General features: G+C 36.0%; 1 protein-coding gene across 1 annotated transcript in view; it reads left to right on the top strand.

Annotated features, from left to right (window-relative positions):
* Nucleotides 1-21,724, top strand: part of AQR (aquarius intron-binding spliceosomal factor) — an 86,930-nt gene that overhangs the window by 10,611 nt on the left and 54,595 nt on the right. The window contains exons 5-13 of the mRNA XM_027553475.1: nt 3,484-3,604; nt 5,618-5,758; nt 7,492-7,560; nt 8,560-8,660; nt 11,308-11,384; nt 14,195-14,259; nt 15,396-15,512; nt 17,279-17,392; nt 19,250-19,353. Of these exons, the coding sequence (XP_027409276.1) occupies nt 3,484-3,604; nt 5,618-5,758; nt 7,492-7,560; nt 8,560-8,660; nt 11,308-11,384; nt 14,195-14,259; nt 15,396-15,512; nt 17,279-17,392; nt 19,250-19,353 (909 nt within the window). The remainder of the gene's footprint in view (nt 1-3,483; nt 3,605-5,617; nt 5,759-7,491; nt 7,561-8,559; nt 8,661-11,307; nt 11,385-14,194; nt 14,260-15,395; nt 15,513-17,278; nt 17,393-19,249; nt 19,354-21,724) is intronic.

The raw sequence follows: 21,724 nt of genomic DNA, 5'->3' as shown, positions 1-21,724 counted from the left end.
AAAAGAACTAAAGAGCCTCTTGATGAAAGTGAAAGAGAAGAGTGAAAAAGTTGGCTTAAAGTTCAACATTCAGAAAACTAAGATCATGGCATCCTGTCCCATCGCTTCATGGCAAATAGATGGGGAAACAGTAGAAATAGTAAGTGACTTTATTTTGGGGGGCTCCAGAATCACTGCAGATGGTGACTGCAGCAATGAAATTAAAAGACACTTACTCCTTGGGAGAAAAGTTATGACCAGCCTAGACAGCATATTAAAAAGCAGAAACATTACTTTGCCAACAAAGGTCCATCTAGTCAAGGTTATGGTTTTGTAGTCATGTATGGATGTGAGAGTTGTACTGTGAAGAAAGCTGAGCGCCGAAGAATTGATGTTTTTGAACTGTGGTGTTGGAGAGGACTCTTGAGAGTCCCCTGGACTGCAAGGAGATCCAACCAGTTCATCCTAAAGGAGATCAGTCCTGAATATTCATTGGAAGGACTGATGCTGAAGCTAAAACTCCAATATTTGGCCACCTGATGCAAAGAACTGACTTATTTGAAAAGGCCCTGATGCTGAGAAAGATTGAAAGTGGGAGGAGAAGGGGACAACAAAGGATGAGATGGTTGGATGGCATCACCAACTCAATGGACATAAGTTTGGGTAAACTCCAGGAGTTGGTGATAGAGAGGGAGGTCTGGCATGCTGCACTCCATGGGGTCGTAAAGAGTCTGACATGACTAAGCGACTGAACTGAGCTGAACTGAGCTGAGGTGTTCTTATTATTACAGAGAAAAATTGAAGTTTGTAGCTATGAATTAACTAGTAAGTGAAGTGCCTGCTATATCTTAAGAACTGTATTATTATTAAATACTTGATCTCATTTAATCCTCATAATAATTCCAGTAAGATTTTCCTTATTTTATAGAGAGCACTTAGGCTAGAAATTGGATCCATATGACCCTTAGATTAATACACTTTTTCATCACACTTTTTCTTCATCTTTCAAGAAGAACAATAAAAATCAAGTGGATGCTGTTATACAGTTAGGATAAAACCAGAGTTCTATGGTCCTGGCAAATATCAGATACCAAGAGAATTGCAAGAACTAAAGGAGAAAGCAGCAGAACATATTTAAGGCACCAATGACAGTGAAAGATTTTTAATAACTGATAAAGTGGGTCGTTACCTTCCAGGAACTTTTATGTAATTTCTGGGTGAAAATGCCATTTTCTCTGTGCCAGCCCCCAGACACAATAATTCTCAAGTTTGTAGTAGAGATAATTGATGGTCTCTTGCTAGAGTGGAAAGTGAGTTGGCATGGAGAAGGTGTCTAGGTATAGGAGAGTGACCTGAATCTTGAGAAAACTCATCAGAGGGGCATGTTATTATATAGATTACATTTGCTGCAATTGCCAAAATAGAATCAGGGAATTAGTGAACAGTCCTTAAATTTGGTTTAAAGAGATATAGTTTGGAGTGTGGTCAGTATCATCTATATATCACAGAGATAAGTCCATCATCTTGGGCAGATCATTGACTCTCATATTCTCAAATTCCTTATCTAAAAAATGTAAAGAATAGGTTTGGAGTTCACTATGTAATCAGATAATACCCATGATATTACTGTTAAAAACTGTGGCAAGCCAATGATATCTGTGGGGCATCTGGTAGAATCAAACATAAAGATACTCTGAAATGATATGTATTTCATCTAGACTGCCAAAAAAAAATCCTACAGCTAAAACCTTGATGAATGTGAGTCCAGACTCTCAAATTACAGGGCACATTACAGCAAGATTTAGTTGAAACAACAAAGAACAGAATTAGAAAACTCCTCAGAAAACCACTGGTAATTAAATAATATATATACTGTCAAATCATGTTTAAAATTATTATGAGTATAAAAGAAGAAATAGAATATGTGAATAGAAACAAGACACTAAAAATGGACAGGTTTGGGGGAAAATGAAAATAAAAGTCATTGAAATTAAAAAACTCAGTGGTTAAGTTGAATAGATTAGACACAGCTAAAGAAGGAATTAGTGAATGGGGATTTAGAGCTGAGAAAATTAACAAATAATAGAAGCATACAAGGCAGTTAAGAGATATAGAGTGTAGAATGAGAAGGTCCATTAGAAGAGATTTAGGGGAAATGAGGGAGTGGCAATTTAGAAGAGGTGATGCTTAAGAATTTTCTACAGTTAAGATATGAGTCTGTAAGATTCAGAAAGTATATTTAGCAAGCTGTGAACAGAGCAACAGTGACAAAAATCTTAAAATCTACTAGAGGAAAAACGATTACTCAGAGGAAGAAGAACAAATTGATTGTAGACTTCACAATTGCAGTAATAGAAAAGATAGTAGAATGAGTCTAGTAAATAGAAAAATAGAACTATCGACCAAGAAAGAATTCTATCACCAGCTAAACTGCATGAAATAAACAGATTTCAGACAGATTCATACTAACAGACTTGCTAGCAGAAGTTCTGAAGGGCGTAATTTTATGAAGTTTCATGCATTTCCTATATGAAAGAGTAGTTATAACTTGGAGCCTTTTGGCAGTTATTTAGGATAAAATATTATTTACCAGTTTCCTAGGCTCTTGCAAACTAAGTAAGAATGATTCCTAAAGGTAGACCCATGGAAATATCAACATGAGGAGACCTTTGACTCTTAAGAGGAAGTAGAAAAATTCTGTGTTACAGCGCCATCCGAAATGCACAACTCTGTGTGTGCACCTGTGCCTGCACGCATGTGTACATGAAGACGTAAGTGAAAGTTACACTGAAAAGTTATACATGTGGAGTGGTTCAAAAGAGAAACTAGTTCTGTGTTCTACATTAGTGCTCGAGAGGATTTTACAGCCCACAACAGTGATTGATGTTTATAACTACTCTGAACAAGAAATGGTTAAGTTTTGTTTTGAAAATCAGAATTACTTAGTTTAGGAATGTTTTCACCAGTCTTAAATAAGAATTTTGGCATTTTGAAGAGAAAATGCCAGTTACCTTGAAAACGGACGTATGTTAAATGCCTTGTAAATTAAGTAACAAATCCTCTTTTTGAGTAAGTCTTTTTCTTAGTTTTCAGAAATCATTTGGTCCTGATATGTGTTTGTGTTAATTTCTCAGTTACTTTTGTCTGTGAAGCTGTCTATCATATGATTTTAGAGCTGATATTTGTCAGATATTTTTGTTTTTTACTCTGTGAAGCACCTTAGATAAGGAAATATCCAGTGCTCTAATGGTGATAATTATATATGTCAGTAATCTTTGATGTTTTCCTACTTTGAAAGTATAAAACTCTCTTCTCCAGAGCCATATTTGCTACATATGTTTGCAATAGTAGGACTGACCTACATTATAGATTAATTTGTGAAGGGCTCTCAGACTATCAATACAGATTTTCAAAAAGTTGTAAGTAATTAGACTTTTTCAGGGGAGTGATATAATGAGATGGTAGTAACTAATGAAATATTCTATGCCTTTTTATTCTTCGTAGCCAGTATCTTGAAAATTACCTCTGGATGAATTATTCTCCAGAAGTGTCCAGCAAAGCCTATTTAATGTCAATCTGCTGTATGGTGAATGAAAAATTCAGAGAAAATGTCCCTGCATGGGAGGTAACAGATTTAAATTACTTCATAGCTTTCTTACTTTGCTCACTTAAGCTGTTACAAAGTAACTTTTTTACTGATGATAGTTTTAGAACAGAAGTTTATCCAAAAATAAAGTAAATATTGAGAAGAAGAACGGATGTATGAAAAATGCTGGGTTGGCCAAAAAGCTTGTTCAGGTTTTCCCTAAGACGGTATGGAAAAAGCCAAACAAACTTTTCGGCCACTCAATGATATTTTTTTTGGTTTCAGTTCTTTCTTTAATATGCTGTGAATTGAAAAATTATGAATGTGAAATTTTTTTTCTCCTTTGTGCTTAAAACAAAGAATGGCATGTATTATAAAGACTTTTATAAAGACTTTTACATCAGATAAAGTATATTTTATATTAAGTAGCTCAAAGAGTCGGACATGACTGAGCAACTGAACTGAGCTCAAATACATAATGTTCAATGAGATAATATTTTTCAGTGCCTTGTTTCACAACAGAGAGTATGTGTTTATAGTTTTTCCAGAGTAAAGTAGTATGTCTAAAGTCAAGACAGGTGCTTATATTCTAATTTCAGTCTTCTCTTTATCTGATTTGGGATCTGTTTTCTCTTTTGAAATTTATAATTGACATTTTCTCTTTGGCTACTATAACAGAGCCTTGATCAGCTAACAGAGGTCCAAAATCTAGGTTTTCTTTGGCCATTATGAAATGGTCAGCTCATCAAAAGAGTTTCTTGCCCTCAATCATACTTCTTTAAGTGAAGGAAAGCCATGTATACTTGCCATCTCTTTTGAGGGGATGGTCTCAGTACCATCGTATAAGGGCCTTGTGTCTTATTGAGAAATCTTAGACGTTTCTTAAAGTTGCTTTCAACCGCCAGAGGAAGGGAGAGGGACACCAGAGAATGACTTCATCAGTTTTCATGTTGTAAAGATCACTTTGGTGATTAGAGTTGATACAGATACAGAGAAGAGCTTACACACAGATTTGGAAAGTAAAATTGATTGGATTTGATAATTGAAGTAGCTTGAGGGAGGGGATATTATTTTCAGTAACCTTCCAGGTTTGGGCAACTGAATGTAAAAGATGAGAGGTGCCTCTTACCAAGATAGGTAGAAGAGGGTTGAGGAATACTTTGGCGGGTACAAAATTGTTGAATTGAGTTTTGGACTTTCTGAGTTTAAGTTGCTTTTGGAATATCTAGATGTAATTGTAGTAGACAAAGCAATCTAAGGACTGAAGAAATCTGGACTGATGATGTGTCTTTAGAATCATTAGCATATGGTAGTTGAAGTAATGGGAGAGGGAGAAGAAGATTGAGGCTAGATCCCCAGGGATACTGCCTTGTAAAGTGACAAGAGAAACCTTCGCATCAAAAAGGAGTTGAGGGTTGGTAAGCGTCCTTAGGACTTGACAGCTGTAACAGCTTCAGGGGAGTGCTGTACATGGAAACTTGTTTTAGAGAAGTAAGTGAAAACAGCTAGTGTAGGTCATATATTTGGAGCACTTGCCTATGAAAGAAAAGAGAGCTAACAGAAAGGTGGGGAGGTAGATCACAGAGAAGCTTAAATATGTTTACATTATTTACCTTTTCTTTTTAAAACATTATTTGTATATTAAGAGTAAAGAGATAATATAAAGGAAAGGGTGTCTTTGAGATTAAATAGAATAGGAAGACTTCCGTTTTTGCTAAAGATGTTTCTTTGTTTAAATTAAAAGAATTAAAACACTTTAGATCTTTAATAAAAAAAAACAAATCCTAAGCTAATTACCAGCTTAATACTTGAATAAAAAATGAAGGAATCAAAGCAATTATTTTATTAGCTGAAAATTTCTGCAACTCTCACATTGTCCTACCAGAAATCTATATTTGACTTGCTACAGTGAATTTTAAGTAAGCAAGTAATCTTTTTGTAATTACTATGTTTGGTTAATAGACTCCTAAAAAGTCTGCCAGTGTTTGCTTACAGGAGAAAAAGAGGTGAGCAAGCCATTTCAAAATGAATTTTTATTCTTTCTCTTTTCAGACTTTTAAGAAGAAGCCAGATCACTTCCCATTCTTTTTCAAGTGCATCTTGAAAGCAGCATTAGCTGAAACTGATGGTGAATTTTCACTCCATGAACAGACAGTCTTACTGCTTTTTCTTGACCACTGCTTCAATAGTTTGGTAATTTTACTTTGCCTTTGGGGAGAATGTTCAAATTTTCTTATTCTTTTAAGTTGACTGTAAATGAGATGAGCTCTAGAGCCAACTCCTCATAGTAGTGGAGAATGAGGACAATGCTAACATTTCAGCCCCTTCTTGGGAAAATCATCCTGTAGGATCTGTTGGCTTTTTAATAGATTTGGACTTGATCCCTTCTTTTTTCTATCTAGCTTCTAAGTAAAATAATAAGAATTGAAATTCTCCAAATATAGAGCAGCAAAGAGTCTGCTAACATGAACATTAAGTAATGAGATCAGTATCATAAACTATACACAGGGACATGGCTTCATTACTTCTCAGTCACACCTCATACGTAGCCCAGCAGGTCTTGTTTTGAGTTGACTGTTTAGGGGTGATTATGGATGATCTTTCAAAATCTCTTGGGTTGCGTATGATACATTTTTAATTCTTCGTAAGATTATGCTCTAAAAAATAAACATTTATAGTAATTAATATTTCATGTGTACTTCTCTCCTGTGGTTATCTGAAGGTATTTATCTTTAAATAAATAGGTATATACCTGTATGTGTATGTGTGTGTATATATATATATATATATATATATATATATATATATAGAGGTGCTCCTGAATTGATAGTGCATTTAGACCCATGCAGGAGAATGCATGAGGTTCTTTCTTACCCTGAAAACAGTGTTGATAGATGTATGTTTCCATGTAGTACTTCACATGGGTCTCTTTAACATTTATTAAATTAAACAAAGCAAATATAAATAGATGTGATTCCTTGTCAGAAATGGTACAAAACCAAGATTTAATTAGTATTGGTAGTTTGGTGCTAGTTGAATTAACTTAAAAGCTAGCTTATTATTGGTACTTTTTTTTCAGTTTACCACCAGTATTCATTATTTGAGGTCGTTACGCTCTAAAAAATAGCTGTGAACACAGAATTAGCTAAAACTGAACCACTGCTCTTAGGGAAAATAAAGAAATAGTTTCATGCAAGCCTCTGGTCACATTTTCATCAGGCGATCGATATATAGCCTTGTTTTATGTGTTTCTGTTTAAAGTCACTTTATATATATTGTTGATTTGTTAACGTTGAACTTGTGACCAACAGTGCTTTAACTTATGTCTGAACAAACTTCCCTAACACACAGTATTTTCTCTTTAAGGCGCATCACAGCATTCTTTCACCTGGGAACACTGAACAGCACTGAAGCCCTGTGCTTAGGGCCATTTTCAATAGCAAAATCACCAACAAAACTCACAATATTGTGAGAAAGTAGCACTCCAGTGTTCTTGCCTGGAGAATCCCAGGGATGGCGGCGCCTGCTGGGCTGCCGTCTATGGGGTCGCACAGAGTCGGACACGACTGAAGTGACTTAGCAGCAGCAGCAGCACTAAATAGACCAAAAAGAGATGTGAGTGTAAGAGAGCTGAAGCAAGAAGGCAGAGCCCACCTTGTCTGACCTCAGCTCAAAATGTGTGTGTTGGGCAGTTCACACTTGGCTCTGCTCTGTGCTATCACTGAATGACAGTGAAAGCATTGGGAGTATTGAACTGAGGGCTGCAAATACATTCTGCAGGTTGATGAAATCACAAATATGGAATTTGAAAATCATGAGGCTTAGCTTTATCTCTTTAAAAAATGGATTGAACTTCTTAATAATAAAAAAATCATTAATTTGGAAGAATTGATGGCATATTTTCCCCTCATGACTGTTTTAAACAGGAAGTAGACTTGATACGGAGTCAAGTACAGCAGCTTATCTCTCTCCCGATGTGGATGGGCTTACAGCCTGTAAGTATCTCAGTTCAGAAACTTCCATGTATTTGTAAGTGGAACATGTGATTTTAGATGGTGTAGCTTTGATATGGATTAAAATGACAGTTAAAAATCCCCCACCAAATTTTTCTAATTTACTACGCATTAACTAATCATAGGTGTAGTTTTTTTCAGTTTTAAAGCTTTTGTGTGTAAGCCAATAAATGTTTCTCCTAATGTCATTATTTTAAGGTGAAATAAGGTAATATCTATTGAGCTCATAAAGGGAGTTAATTTAGTAAAATATTATTATTCATAGATATGTCTCTGGATGAGACTAAATACAGACTTGAATTTTTAATTTTCCTTGAATGGAATGTACATACAGCTATAGGAGAACATCTGAATTATGTTTAAGAACTTCATTTTTTCTGTCAAAGTCTTATTGGATAATGTGGTCAAGTATCAAAGCCAAATTAACAGATTTTAGGGAGTAAAGTTAAAATCTATATAATACTGTATTCAGAATTTTATTTCCTGCACGTGGGTGGTTTTGCAGACATTCAGATATGCAAGCTTATTCATAGGTACCAGTTGATGAAGGTTAAAACAGGCACCTATAAATAATTACTACCAAGTTAAAAACCGATAAATGCCATGAGAAAGAGTGGTGGTATGGACCTTTCCTTATTATGATAGCTGTTTTATATGCATTGTTTCAGACTGACTTTTGAACTTTAAATGTTAATGCCCATATTTTTCAAACTGAAGTCCTGAATTTTAGAAATAAGAAAGAAAATTTAGAAATAAGAAAGAAAATTTATTACTGAGCTTAAAATCTTAACGAGAAATTTCTTTTGTCTTATTTTTTTTTTTCTATTGACAGATATTGGAATTGAACTAGTTTTTTAAAGTATAGGTATTAGTTTCTTAGGTTCCAGCTTTTGTCACGTTTCTATCTGGTTTTATCCCATTGCTCTATATTATATTTTACATTGGGGTTATGGCTGATTTAATGCCACATCATTCTTTCAGGCACGATTGGAATTAGAATTAAAAAAGACACCTAAGCTAAGAAAATTCTGGAACTTGATTAAAAAGAATGATGAAAAGATGGATCCAGAAGCAAGAGAACAGTATGTTGCCAGAGCTTTGTTCCATGTTGGTTTGTTATACTGAGTTGTGAGTCTTAGATGCTGCTGACTTGTTTTGTTCTTCCCTTTACGTAGTGCTGAACCAATTAAACGAGTAAGAAGTGCTTTTGCTTAGACCATCATAGAAATATTTTTTACACAGTTTCAGTGGAGATGCCACACATCCTCATTTCTCCTTTCCCTTATCTCTGCCCCCGTCGCAAGTGTTATCAGTGGTCTTCCCTTTGCCTGTTGTCCATCATAGTTTGTTCATCATGGATGGGTCTCAATTTTCTCCACAGTCTTTAGGCTGTCAGTCCAAGTTTCTTTCTTTTTCCTATTCCCCCACTCTTAACAATGACTTACGCACTACACTTTATACGCTTCATTCATTCAATAAATTTAAGTGTTTATTATTTTATTGGGTACTATTGTAGGTGTAGGCGAAATGGCATAGAACACAATAGAAAGTAATTCCTGCTCTTGTGGAGTTTACGTTCTAGTTGGGGAAAGCAGCTAATAACAGATGGATTTTATGGTATATTATCCAGTGGTTCATGCTAAGGAGAAAGATAAATGAAGTATATAACGAGTAAGGAAGCAGATGAGGGTTGCAGGTTGTTTTAATAGTAATGATTATCAATTGGATAAAAGTCTGGTAGCAAGCATTTATGTCAAGTTCTGTTAGTAGGAAGGAAGAGAAGAATCTGTATACTCTTAAGACAGCAGTCCTCAACCATTTTAGCATCATGGACCGGTTCATGGAAGACAGTTTTTCCACAGACCGGGGCAGGGAGTGGGAATGGTTTCAGGGATGATTCTCATAAGGAATGTACAACCTAGATCACAAGGTCTGTGCTTCCATGAGAATCTAATGCTGCTGCTGATCTGACAGGAGACAGCTCAGGCAAGTGATGGGGAGTGGCTGTAAATACAGATAAGGCTTCACTTGCTGTGCAGCCCAGTTCCTCACAGGGTTGGGGACCCCTGCTCCAAGAGGTTTGTTCTGCTCTGTCTTTGAAGCTAACTGGTCTACCTGTGCTCTTGCTTTATTTATTCCGTGACTCTTCTTGCAATGATCCTTTTTTCTTTCTTCATCTTCAAGTGTTCTTTCCACTCATTTTTTTCCTCCCTCTGCTTATGTATATATGCTTGGGACTCACTTCTTGAGCCTACAATAACTTCTTCTGACTCTCGCTTTTTGTCCACTTAAGGATAATACTCTGTTCACCCATAGATAGCAGCTGAAGTCATAGGTATGAGTAAGATTATCTAATGAGGTATATAAACTGTGAAAAGAGGGTTGAGGACAAAAGTGAAGCGTGGAGTTGTGCTGGTGATCACTGAATACGAGAGAAACTGAAAAAAGCTGGATGTCAGAGAAACGAGTTTGGGAGTAAGGAAATGAGAAGTGTAAGGACAAGAGAATAGGGTCAGAATAGGAATATCCTTTCTTTAACTTCAGCCTCCAGTCTCATCTCTTCCATGATATCTTTCTAATCAGTAACGTCTTAGTGGGGCTACTTACATGATATCTTTGCATTATTTGACTACTTTTTAAAAATTTAAACCCTCTCTTCCCATTACCTCAGTATGATTTAATTCCAAATCAATAGACTGTTCATCATTTCTTAAACATTCCTTTCCTAACCACCTTTGCCCCTCTGCTTCACTTAATTGAGGCTAACCTTTTAAGCAGTCTTCCAGACCAAGTACTAAGCCTGCAGTGCTTTCTTCCGAACTAAAACACACAGTGTTTTTCATTGAAACATCAGCTCTTTTTGTAATGGTTAGACTGTGTATAGTTGTTTAGAGTGTAAGTTCTATGATCAGACTTCTGTAGTTTTCATACCCACCTGCTGTGTAAGTTTGGGCAAGTTACTGTGCCTCTTTGAGCCGCAGTGTGCAGTCAGGACAGTATAGTACCTGTTTCGTAGGACTGCTGTCAGCATTAGACTATCTTGTATGATGTCCTTAGCACAGCTCAGATCCTAGCACAGTAGGTGCTCAGTTAATGTCGGGCAGTTTTACTAATTAATGTTGGCTTGTGTTACTGATTATATTTTATGACTTGTCGTCATTTTAAGTATATTTTAGCCATTTCCCTCCTTGTTATTTCCAGCAGGGCTGGCATAATCATTTGTAGCTGGCCAATATGTGATGACCGGTTTTTGAATAGTTGGTACATGATGCATCTTAAATTAGTAATGAGTAAAAAGTTGTTTTTTAAACTAACAGTTAATTTTTATACATTATAATACTCTATTTAATAATTTAAGCATATTCAAGTATGAAATTGCTCATTTCAACTACATACTTAAGTATTAGATTTTTAATGTTGAAGGCAGACTATAAATGAAATTTTGAAAACTCCTTTCTAGGCCTGACCTTTAAATCACAAGTGAAAACTTTTATAAGACAGAGATACTTTCTTCACTGGTTATTAGGCCAGTAATGAGGCTCCTGTTTTCTTCATGTAATGCTGTATTTCTCTCAAGGAAGAAGCTGTTTAAGTTATGGTCCTGATTTCAGAGAGAAATGAAACAATTTGAGCAGTGTAAGAAAGGCTGTTCAGCATTTAAGTTTTACTTTTGAAATAATTATTTCTCAAAAATAATTTGCTCCCTGTTTGTTATCTCTCTGATTTTAGAGCCTATCAAGAAAGAAGATTTCTTTCACAACTCATCCAGAAGTTTATCTCTGTGCTGAAATCAGTCCCACTTTCTGGTAACTATCTTCCTTTTCTCAGCTCATTTGTGAAGTTACCATTCAGATGCCCATCTGGTATTTATATTTAGTCTAAAAACTGCTCTCCAAATGATTTTAAATTATATTGACAAGGAGTTATGTCCTTCCCTTTTCAAGTATGCTACCCGTCTGAGTATTGTGACTGCCTTAGAAATTCATATCAGTTAAGGGCACCAGCATGGTGATTGAAATGTTCATTTATATAGCAATTATTTTTGGAGCTTCCTTATAACACACAGGTTTTGAACACGGTTTCCAGGACATGGTGAACAAGATAGGCACAGACCCTATCCACGTGGCATTTATAATTTGGTACTGAATAATGTTTTCAAGCCATATCAAATACTGTTTAGGAGCAGAAAAGGAGGATTATTTTGAGATATAAGCTACAAGATGAAATGGGAAGTATTTTCCTCCATTGTGGTCCCCATTTATTATGAAACAAATAGAAGTATATACTGTGTGGAGTATAAACTTCAAAATATATTATGATTATCCACTGTATATAGATACATATATGTGTGTATATGAGTATGAGCTCGATGTACCAAGAGGATCTAACTACATTTTGCTGGGTTGGCAAGATTGACATAAGCATCTAGTGAGTGCAAATAGGGTATTGTTTACTTAATAAAAGTATGTGTATGCTATGTATGATATATCATTGGTTGTTAATATTTTATTTTCTAACTGAAATATAATCTAAGAACATTCAAAAGGTGTACCACATTTATATGCACCAGAGATTATACCATACATATGAATCAGAGATTGTAGCTTTGTTTAAACTAAAATACAACAATGTGTACTTATAAATGTTGACTTTCCCCAAGTAATAGTTTACAGCTGGAAGTCACACCTGTAATTCAGTGAGGAATAGATAATAATGCTACAGATGCCAATTTATGGTACCAGATTTGGGGTATATTATTACTACCAGTATTAGTATAAAGAAAAAATTGTCATATGCTTATAATCTGTCACCTAATTTTTATATATTTAAATCTTTCAGTTAAGCACCATGAACCTGGAAAGAGGACTTAGATTGGGTTTCCTTGACCAAATGATAATAATGAGAAGCAGTGATGTATAACAGTTAGTGTCAGGTTGGGAATCCCTTGGTCCACAGTGCAGGTGGGTCTTGGCACTTGCACTACCCTGGGCTCAGGTTCAGCCTCTGGTCAGGGAACCAAGACCCTACAAGCCATGCACTGTGGCAGCACCCCACCACCTCGCACCCTCAAAAGACTGATGGCATCTAGAAAGGTTTGAAAGTCAAGTAAATATAACAATATAGGGCCTGCAGAAATTTTAATGACTCACAAAGCACTAAATGTTGCCATCATCATAATATATTGTCAGAAAACAAAATTTCTTAGATTGATCTTGAGCTTTAATCAAAATTTATTAACTTGCTGGCAAAGGAAGCAGCAGAGATGAAAATAGTGTGCCAGTTTAGAAAGAGCATAAAACCAGATGGATTATATAGTTAGAAAACAGAAAACTAATTTTTAAAAGATTGTGTGTAGTTCCATTTTGCAAGGTTATTGCAAACAACTGTCCACATCAGTTGTTATAAAGGAAATCTGTGTAGGATGATTTGAAATGTCAGGGCTGCTATCAAAAGAAGGAAAAAACACAGAACACATAAAAAGCAAGTGATAAGAATTTATTGGTGTCCAAAATTGGAATAACAGGGCTTCAGCTCTGAACAGCATGCCTCGTAGGGCCAATTAGTATAAAAATATGCAGCTTTATCCACCAGAACTCAGAAATTGAGTGCCAAGCATCATGTTCTAATTTTAAATAGGCCATTTCCAGTAATTTTCTCAAGCTATAAATAAAAATATGGAATACAGATTTTGCTCATTTTTAAATTTTGGACAAAATTATTTTCCTTTGCCAGTAATAAGAACAGAAGATACAACAGAGGACCAGTTTGAATGGATTTGATTTAAAAATCACTCATTTAAATTCTTTAGTTTTAGCAACTGTATGACCCTAGGCTGCGTCTCAGAAAACTGGATTCCACTTCTAACCAGCCAAAAATCAAGTCGTTTTCCTCTGGTCCTTAGTTTCTCACCTATAAGATGAAGAGCGAGTAAGATGTTGTCTGAGATCTTTTCTAGCTGTAAAATTCTATAGTTATGTTATTTTAGGGTTTGAATTATGGGCATATGTTACTTACAAAAGTATCCATATTCTTCCTTCACATAAAGCCTTCTATTTGCCTATGTACAACAAATAAATAAGTAGATTTAAATAAATTCGAATACAGCATTTGTAGGACACCTTCTGTAGGTCTAGCACTGGATTATTCACTGCTGGGAGTCCTTAGACTAGGGACCCTAAATTTTTCTCCTTTTTAATTGAAACAATCTTGGCAGGATGGTTTCAGCTGGTAAAATAGCAGAACATTTTCTGACATTAGGAAAAAAAGGAGATTTGTACTCTGAAAGTATATCATGTCACAAAGTTGTACTTATTTTAAAAATGAAAATGTTCTTAAAAATAAACACTTTAGAAATATGTTTGCAGGTCTGATTTTTAAAATGTGTCTCTGATGCAAGCTATGTTTTTCATTTTCTCCTACTTACAGAGCTTAATGTAAGGGTAAGGCCTGCCCTTTTTGAAAATATGTGAGGTCTGTACTCTGAATCATAGTCCAATTCTGATGAATGAGATGAATAACCTTGTTTAAATAACTAAATAACTGCCAGTTTTAAGATATAGTACCATAGAATGACCTAAGTAAGAAAGTTTTAACATGTTTTCTCTCTTATGTTTAGATCCTGTCACTATGGACAAAGTTCATTACTGTGAAAGATTTATTGAACTTATGATTGATCTAGAGGTAAGAAGTGTGCAGTGATTTTTCTGTTACATAATCATTAAGGAAGCTAATGATTATATATGTAAGATTAAACCCATGACTATTTATGAAATATTTATCACCTCAAACCGGCCTTAGTTTGTTTGTACCTATTTTAAGTGTCTTATAGAGAAGAAAGTCTAAAGTGATTGACTCTTGAAGTTTCAGATGACTGTCAAAGGGCTGTGTTTGTATTAAAAACCTCATTTAGTAAATCAACATGAGTCCAGCAAGGGCAAGTTATTTTCTGTCACAGTTAATTACCCTTTCATAGAGTTTTAAAAAGCTGAAGTCATAGGTTTATGGCCATCTTTTAAATCATCTTACTTTTCTAACTGTGCCTGCTATTGTTGATGAAGAAAGATATAGCTGCTTGCTATTGTCAATTTTTAAAATTAAGATTCTTAAAATAAAAATTTCATGCTACTAGGTGCAAGATTTTGATGCAAAGTTCAGATGCAGAGCTCGTGTAAAACTGGATTCATTTCCTTTCATTTCCTCTCCCTTTTTAATGCAGGAAGTTGAAAGAAAATCGTTTTTCTTCATTTCTTATTGGGAGAGCTAGGGTGGTTTCTAGACATGAAGATTAGAGTACTGGACTAGCTGTCATTCATGAGATCTTCATTCAGATTCAAGTTCTGCTAGAAATTACAATCTCTGAGGATCTCAATAACCTCCCCTTTAACATGAGGGTATTTGACCAGATTAGTGGTTTCTGAACTATGTTTGTCATAATTTCTCAGTATTATCCTGCTGACTATCACAGGACGATGTGGGAAGGAGACACTGAGAAAGGAATCTCCAGCTAGGGATTTTCACTCCCTTTCCCCCATTTCGAAATCTACACACAGTATATATTGGGATTTCACATAGGATTTTGTTTCAAAACTACTGGCCAAGATAGAATCTGAGATTTTTTTCCAGTGCTGTACTTTGTTTAGTAACATGACCACTGAGTTCATTTGCAGCATGGACTAGACCCTTTGCCTTGTGCAGTGTCTTTTGAGGGGCTGAGGGTACTCTGAATGTGATTAACACTCCTGCACTGAGTGTCAGTGGACTTCACCTCCTGCTGGGAGAGCATGCAGACTTACTGCTCTGGTGATTATTTTGTCTAGGCCCTACTCCCCACAAGACGCTGGTTTAATACCATCCTGGATGACTCCCACGTTTTGGTTCACTGTTACCTTTCCAATCTTGTTCGTAGAGAAGAGGATGGCCATCTTTTTTCCCAGGTAATCATTGGTGTATCTGAATATACTTACTGTTTTCATTTCTAAGTTGATTTTTTTCTTCCTTTGCCATGCAACCGGGAGTAGCAGGGCATGGCACAAAGTAAATTTTTGCTAAATATTTAGTTGAATGATGTAAATTCCAAATTAGTCATTTTAAAGTGAAACCAAGTCTTAATATACAAAGTGGAAGCCTTCTCGTGTAGGTGACCTCTACTAATGTTATATCATCATTTTTTTTTTTCTCTTCCAAATACTCATTTTATTAATTAAACAGTAAAACAATTAAGCATTATTAAGTTTGAGGGGGATCGTTAATTCAAATAAAACTTTTGTTAATATGTGATGTTATCATTGGGCTAAATTATGCATGATATAGTTCTACATGCTCATATATTTTGATTCTGTGTCAGTGACTACTGTGGACTATAAATAGATGATAAGCATTAATTTCAAGCGAAGTGATTTAATGTCATTAAATATTAGCAAAGAGCCTAATGTCATGGCTCTCTTTCCATGAGGTGATGGTGACGGGGCGGTTGGTAAAGTGGAAGTGTGCATATGCTTCGTCTGCTGCCTTGGGTTGAAAGGCAAGTGCGTTTGGTTTACTGCTTTGTGTAGGAAGACAGAGTAGTAGGGTTTCCCATTTCCTATAATGTCATCCAGAAGAAAAGTCTTCCAACAAACTTCTAACACTTGCCTTTGGTGTGGTCACAGCTGGAGATAAAATTGTTGTATATATTTACATACTCTCCTAAAACTCTTATCTGGTGTCTGTGAGCATTCCTTCTTTTCCTATTCTCATACTAAATTTTACCCAGTGATTGGTTGCATGTATTAAAATACATTAAGTAATCCTAATATCGGGGAGGGGGAATAAATTGGGAGATGGGACTGCCATATATACACTACTGTGTATAACTGATAAGAACTTACTATACAGCACAGAACACTCTACTTGGTACTCAGTTATGACCTATTTGGGAAAAGAATCTAAAAAGAGTGAATGTATGTGCATGTATAACTGATTCACTTTGCTGGATAGCCAAAACTAACACAACATTGTAAATCAACCATACTCCGATAAAACTTTGATTTAAAAAAATCCTAATATCTGATTTGCTGTAGGTTAGAATTAAGAATAATAAAAATGGGGGGCAGATGCAGCCCCAAATTCTGTTGATGCTGCCATCACAGGGGGAAAGGAGGCCTTCAGCAGTCGCAGGAACTAAGCCAAAGAAAGGGCTTGATGGCCATGGAGACTGAAGAGAGGAACGAATAACTTAGCTTTTCCTTCTACCTTGCTATTTTTTTTCAATATAGAGAAGAGTATCACTAATTGTGAATTGCAAAATTCTCATCAGAAAATTCTGAGTGGCATAAACCCTCAGGAGTTCCTGCTAATTGTATGGGTCTATATATTTACAGTGATGTAGAGAGGTTTTTTTTTTCCATTAAAATGATTGACTTCCTTTGATTAGTTCCTTAATGTTTCTTTAGTATTGGGATTGCAGTTTTAAGTTCTTCCCTGTAGACGTAGACCAAGTATATGAGATAGACTTAACAATTTATTCACTGTGTGTACTTTATTCTCACCTAAATAAAACATTTGTACACGTTCTGAAATGTTTGCTGTAGTGTTTACATTCCAAAGCTTTTTGGTACCTCTAAGAAGGTATGTGGACTTATTTATTATTTTTAATAGTGTCTGTTTCGGCCTTCTTGCTCTCATGTTTGCACAGTTTGTTAATTTAAGTGTCTCCTTTCAGCTCTTGGACATGCTTAAGTTCTATACTGGTTTTGAGATTAACGACCAGACTGGAAACGCTCTGACAGAGAATGAGATGACAACTATTCACTATGATAGAATCACTTCTCTCCAGGTAAGTGAAATGCATTATAGCCTTTGCATCTGTTCCATGAAGTTGTGTCATAAATAATTTAGGTTTTATATAGTACAAATGGAGAAGGCAATGGCACCCCACTCCAGTACTCTTGCCTGGAAAACCCCATGGACGGAGGAGCCTGGTTGGCTGCAATCCATGCGGTCTCGAAGATTCAGACACGACTGAGCGACTTCACTTTCACTTTTCACTTTCATGCACTGGAGAAGGAAATGGCAACCCACTCCAGTGTTCTTGCCTGGAGAATCCCAGGGACAGAGGAGCCTGGTGGGCTGCAGTCTGTGGGGTCACACAGAATCGGACACGACTGAAGTGACTTAGCTTTTTAGCTTTATAGTGCAAATAGGAAAGGTACTTATTTAATAGTATGCTCATCTTGAATTTTTAAAATATTGCTAATTCTGATGGATTTATGAAAAAGAAAGTTTTCTTTTATAGTCCTCAGTCTTGAGAATCAGTATATTGATATTTGACAGTCAAAAAATATTAGTTATTGGGCAAACTTGGTACATTTAAATATCAACTTTATTTTATGAAAGAGTATTTCAACTTGACAAAGTAGATGTGCATACTTCATACATTTTAAAGATAAAGGCATGTAATGGTACTGAAATTTACCAATGCAGCTCAGATATGCCCTAAAAGTACCTTTGTTTTTATTACTGAGCTCATTTTGCTCTTGAACTCCATTTCCTCTGGTGGCAGAAAGAGACTTTTATTTCTCAATTTAAAGTAATTGAGATCCTAACCTTTTAAAGAGTCTTTTGCGGGGAGGAGAGCAGGGAACCTGTACAGACACAGCCAAACTTAAGTTCAGATTATCTTTCACCATCAGGTCCACTGTCTCTCAAGGTCATTGCTCTTCCTGCACACAGTCCCAACTCAGATATCTTTTCCTGCTTTTCTCAGAGGACTAGTGTTTTTGTTCCTCTGCCTCTGCCCTAGAAGTGACCATGGCTGGTGTGGTGTGTGCTGTTCTCTTGGCACCGGCAAGGCTCAATGATTGGTCTCTTGGAGGCTGTTTGTCAGCCTACTGACAGGGTCCCAGTGCTTGATCTTGATGGTGCCGGAGTCCTCCTGGGAGCTGACTGCTTCATCTTCTAGCTTGGGGAACTCACTTGCAGGCTTGGTGCAGGGTCATTTTGCCATTGTCTATGGTAATCTCATGGCAGGCCGTTATCCATAACCTTGGCAAGCTTTTGTGCAATCCTCTACAGGGGACTTAAAAACTTATGGAACTTTTACCTTGGCATTAAGGAGGACTAGAGATGTTACCTCTCACACACTTAATCAAATCAGCATAATGCTGCTCTTTCTGTTTTCTTGCAGCTTACCCCATGTTGATTGGAAGTGTTACCCTGGGAGGGACTCTCTTTCCTGAGTTCCAAAGTCAAGCAGGGTGCATGCACACTAAGCTGTAGGCCCCTCCCTCAGATACCTCTTCATTGGGAGTTGCCCTTGAGACTTCCTTTTAGTTTTGTTAAGCCAGTTCTTTATTTTATTTATTTTTTTAAGCCAGTTCTTAATAATGAAGTGTTTTGTTCTGTTTTTTGTCGTTTCCTGTCAGTGAAGCTGGCCTTCCTGGGTCTTATCATGTATATTCAAAATGTGACTTTAGAAATCAAAAACTGAACATTGACTCTGGTTTTACACTCTTGCTGGAACAATTCTGTTTTCTTTTCCCATTGTATTTAGTGCTTTTGAACAAGGCAGAGGTCACATTTGAGAAGCATATAAGAAAGAGAAGTGCATTAATATTTTTTTAAAATATTTTTTCTGTTGTGCAGTAAGTTGTTATATGTAGGCATTAATTTTTTTTTTCCTGTTCTTTTCTAGAGAGCTGCTTTTGCACATTTCCCTGAACTCTATGATTTTGCTCTCTCAAATGTGGCAGAAGTAGATACTCGGGAATCCTTGGTGAAGTTTTTTGGACCTCTTAGGTAAGGCAGTATGAAAGGACGACTGGATTTTAATTTTCTTTATTTGCTTTTAGTTATTTTTGCACTGCTTTAGGTGATATTATTTGTTGCACTACCATTTATTGACAGTTAAAACTAGCTTCTCTCTAGCTTTTCTTATCTTTGGGTCACTTAAATATAATTATACATCTCTCTTTTTTGTAAAATTTATATTTTTGTCTTAAAAAATTTTTCTTCTTTGTCATATCTTTCTTTTTTATATTTTTTATAACTTATACAGTTTTCCTAGGTCATCGGGTTTGAACCTAAGTAGTTGGTTGTCTGATTTCTGAGCCCTAATTTTTTTTTTTTGAGGAGTAATTGACATAAAACATTATATTAGTTTCATATATATAATGTAATGATTTAATATTTATATTTATTATGAAATTGATCACTTCAAGTGTAGATAGCATTCATCTTCATGCATGTAGAACTTTTTTGGTCTTGTAATGAGGACTCAGCTAAGATACGAATTCTACCCAAATTCATCTATAGATATAAGTGTGTTCCAGTCAAAATCTCAGCAGGAAATTTTATAGAAATTGCCAAGCTTTCTCTAAAACGAATATGGAAAGGCAAAGGAACTAAGATAGTCAAAACCATTTTTAAAAAAACAAAGTTAGAGGATTTCTACTACCTAACTTCAAAACTTACTATAAATTCACAGTAATCAAGACATTGTGGTATTGAAAACAAGGTAGACGTGGATCACTGAAACAGAGTCGAGTGAAACAGACCACAAATATATGATTAATTGGTTTTTGACTCAGGTGACAAGTCAACTCAATGGGAAAAGGCTAATTTCAGCAGTGGTGCCAGAACAATTGGACATCCATATGCAAACTATGAAACTTGACCAATTCCTCATATCATATACACAGATTAACTCAAAATAAATCATAGACTTAAATATCACAATTAAAACTTAACAAGAAGTATAGGAGAAAATCTTTGTCATTGTGCTTTGTACAAAGTTTTCCATAGATACCAAAGCACAGTCCATAAAGGGAAAAGATTGATAACTGGACTTGGTCAAAATTTGAAATTTCCATTTGAAAGACATTGTTAAGAGGATGAAAAGAGAAGCCCCATACTGGGAGAAAATACTGGCTAAATTCATATCTGATAATGGACTAGTATCCAGATGTCTTAGTAACAAGAAGACAACTTTTAATGGCTGTAGATTTGAGCAGGTACTTCACCAAAGAAGATATGTAGATTTCAGTGAGTCTATAGAAAGATACTAGTATCATTTGGCATTATTAGTTATTAGGGAAAAGCAAACTTAAACCAAAATGAGATACCATTACAGACCTATTAGAATCGTTTATAAAAGCAACAAGGTACTGAGTCTTAACAAAGATGTGGAACAATTGCAGTTCTTATATATTGCTGACGAGAATTCAAAGTGGTTGTGCCACTTTGGGAAAAATTTGATAGTTGCTTACACAGTTTAGCATGCACTTACTGTGTGATCTAGTGTTCTCAGACATACCCAAGAGAAATGGAAACTTAGATTTACAGAAAAATCTGTCCAGAGACTTATATAGTAGCTTTATTCATAGTTGTCAAAACTGTTATTTTCATTGAAGTGTCAGGTTTATTATTGTTCAGATTTTCTGAAAGTGAAAGAAAGTGAAAGTGAAGTCGCTCAGTCGTGTCCGACTCTTTGCGACCCCATGGGCAGTAGCCTGCAGCAGGCTCCTCCGTCCATGGGATTTTCTAGGCAAGAGTACTGGAGTGGGTTGCCATTTCTTTCTCCAGGGAATCTTCCCGACCCAGGGATCAAACCCAGGTCTCCCGCATTGTAGACAGACGCTTTACCATCTGAGCCACCAGGGAAGTCAGATTTTTTGCCCTTATTCAGATCTGAATAACCATAGTTGTCAGTCATTCTTTCAAGTAAAAAGCGTGTACAAAGTATGTACTTCCTGTTCTGTTGCACAGAATTTCTAAAAAACAGATACTTAAGTCCACATTTAATAACATTAATAAATCTTTGCTGTTTCATCATGGACATTTTTAAAATTGACTTTTTTAAAAAGAGCCAGAGTGGTGGCTCAGAGGTTAAAGCATCTGCCCATAATGTGGGAGACCTGGGTTTGATCCCTGGGTCAGGAAGATCCTCTGGAGAAGGAAATGGCAACCCACTCCAGTATTCTTGCCTGGAGAATCCCATGGACGGAGGAGCCTGGTGGGTTATAGTCCACGGGGTCGCAAAGAGTCGGACACGACTGAGCAACTTCACTTTCACTTTTTAAAAAAAATGACTATGGCAGCAGGAATGCCATGATCACTTCTTACAGCACTGGATGGTGCCACTTCCTTGATCCAGGCCGCCAGTTTTACC

Source organism: Bos indicus x Bos taurus, chromosome 10 (genome assembly GCF_003369695.1).
Source record: "Bos indicus x Bos taurus breed Angus x Brahman F1 hybrid chromosome 10, Bos_hybrid_MaternalHap_v2.0, whole genome shotgun sequence".
Classification (NCBI taxonomy): Eukaryota; Metazoa; Chordata; class Mammalia; order Artiodactyla; family Bovidae; genus Bos; species Bos indicus x Bos taurus.
Note: the sequence above shows the minus strand (reverse complement) of the source record. Positions and strands in the feature narration are given on the sequence as shown.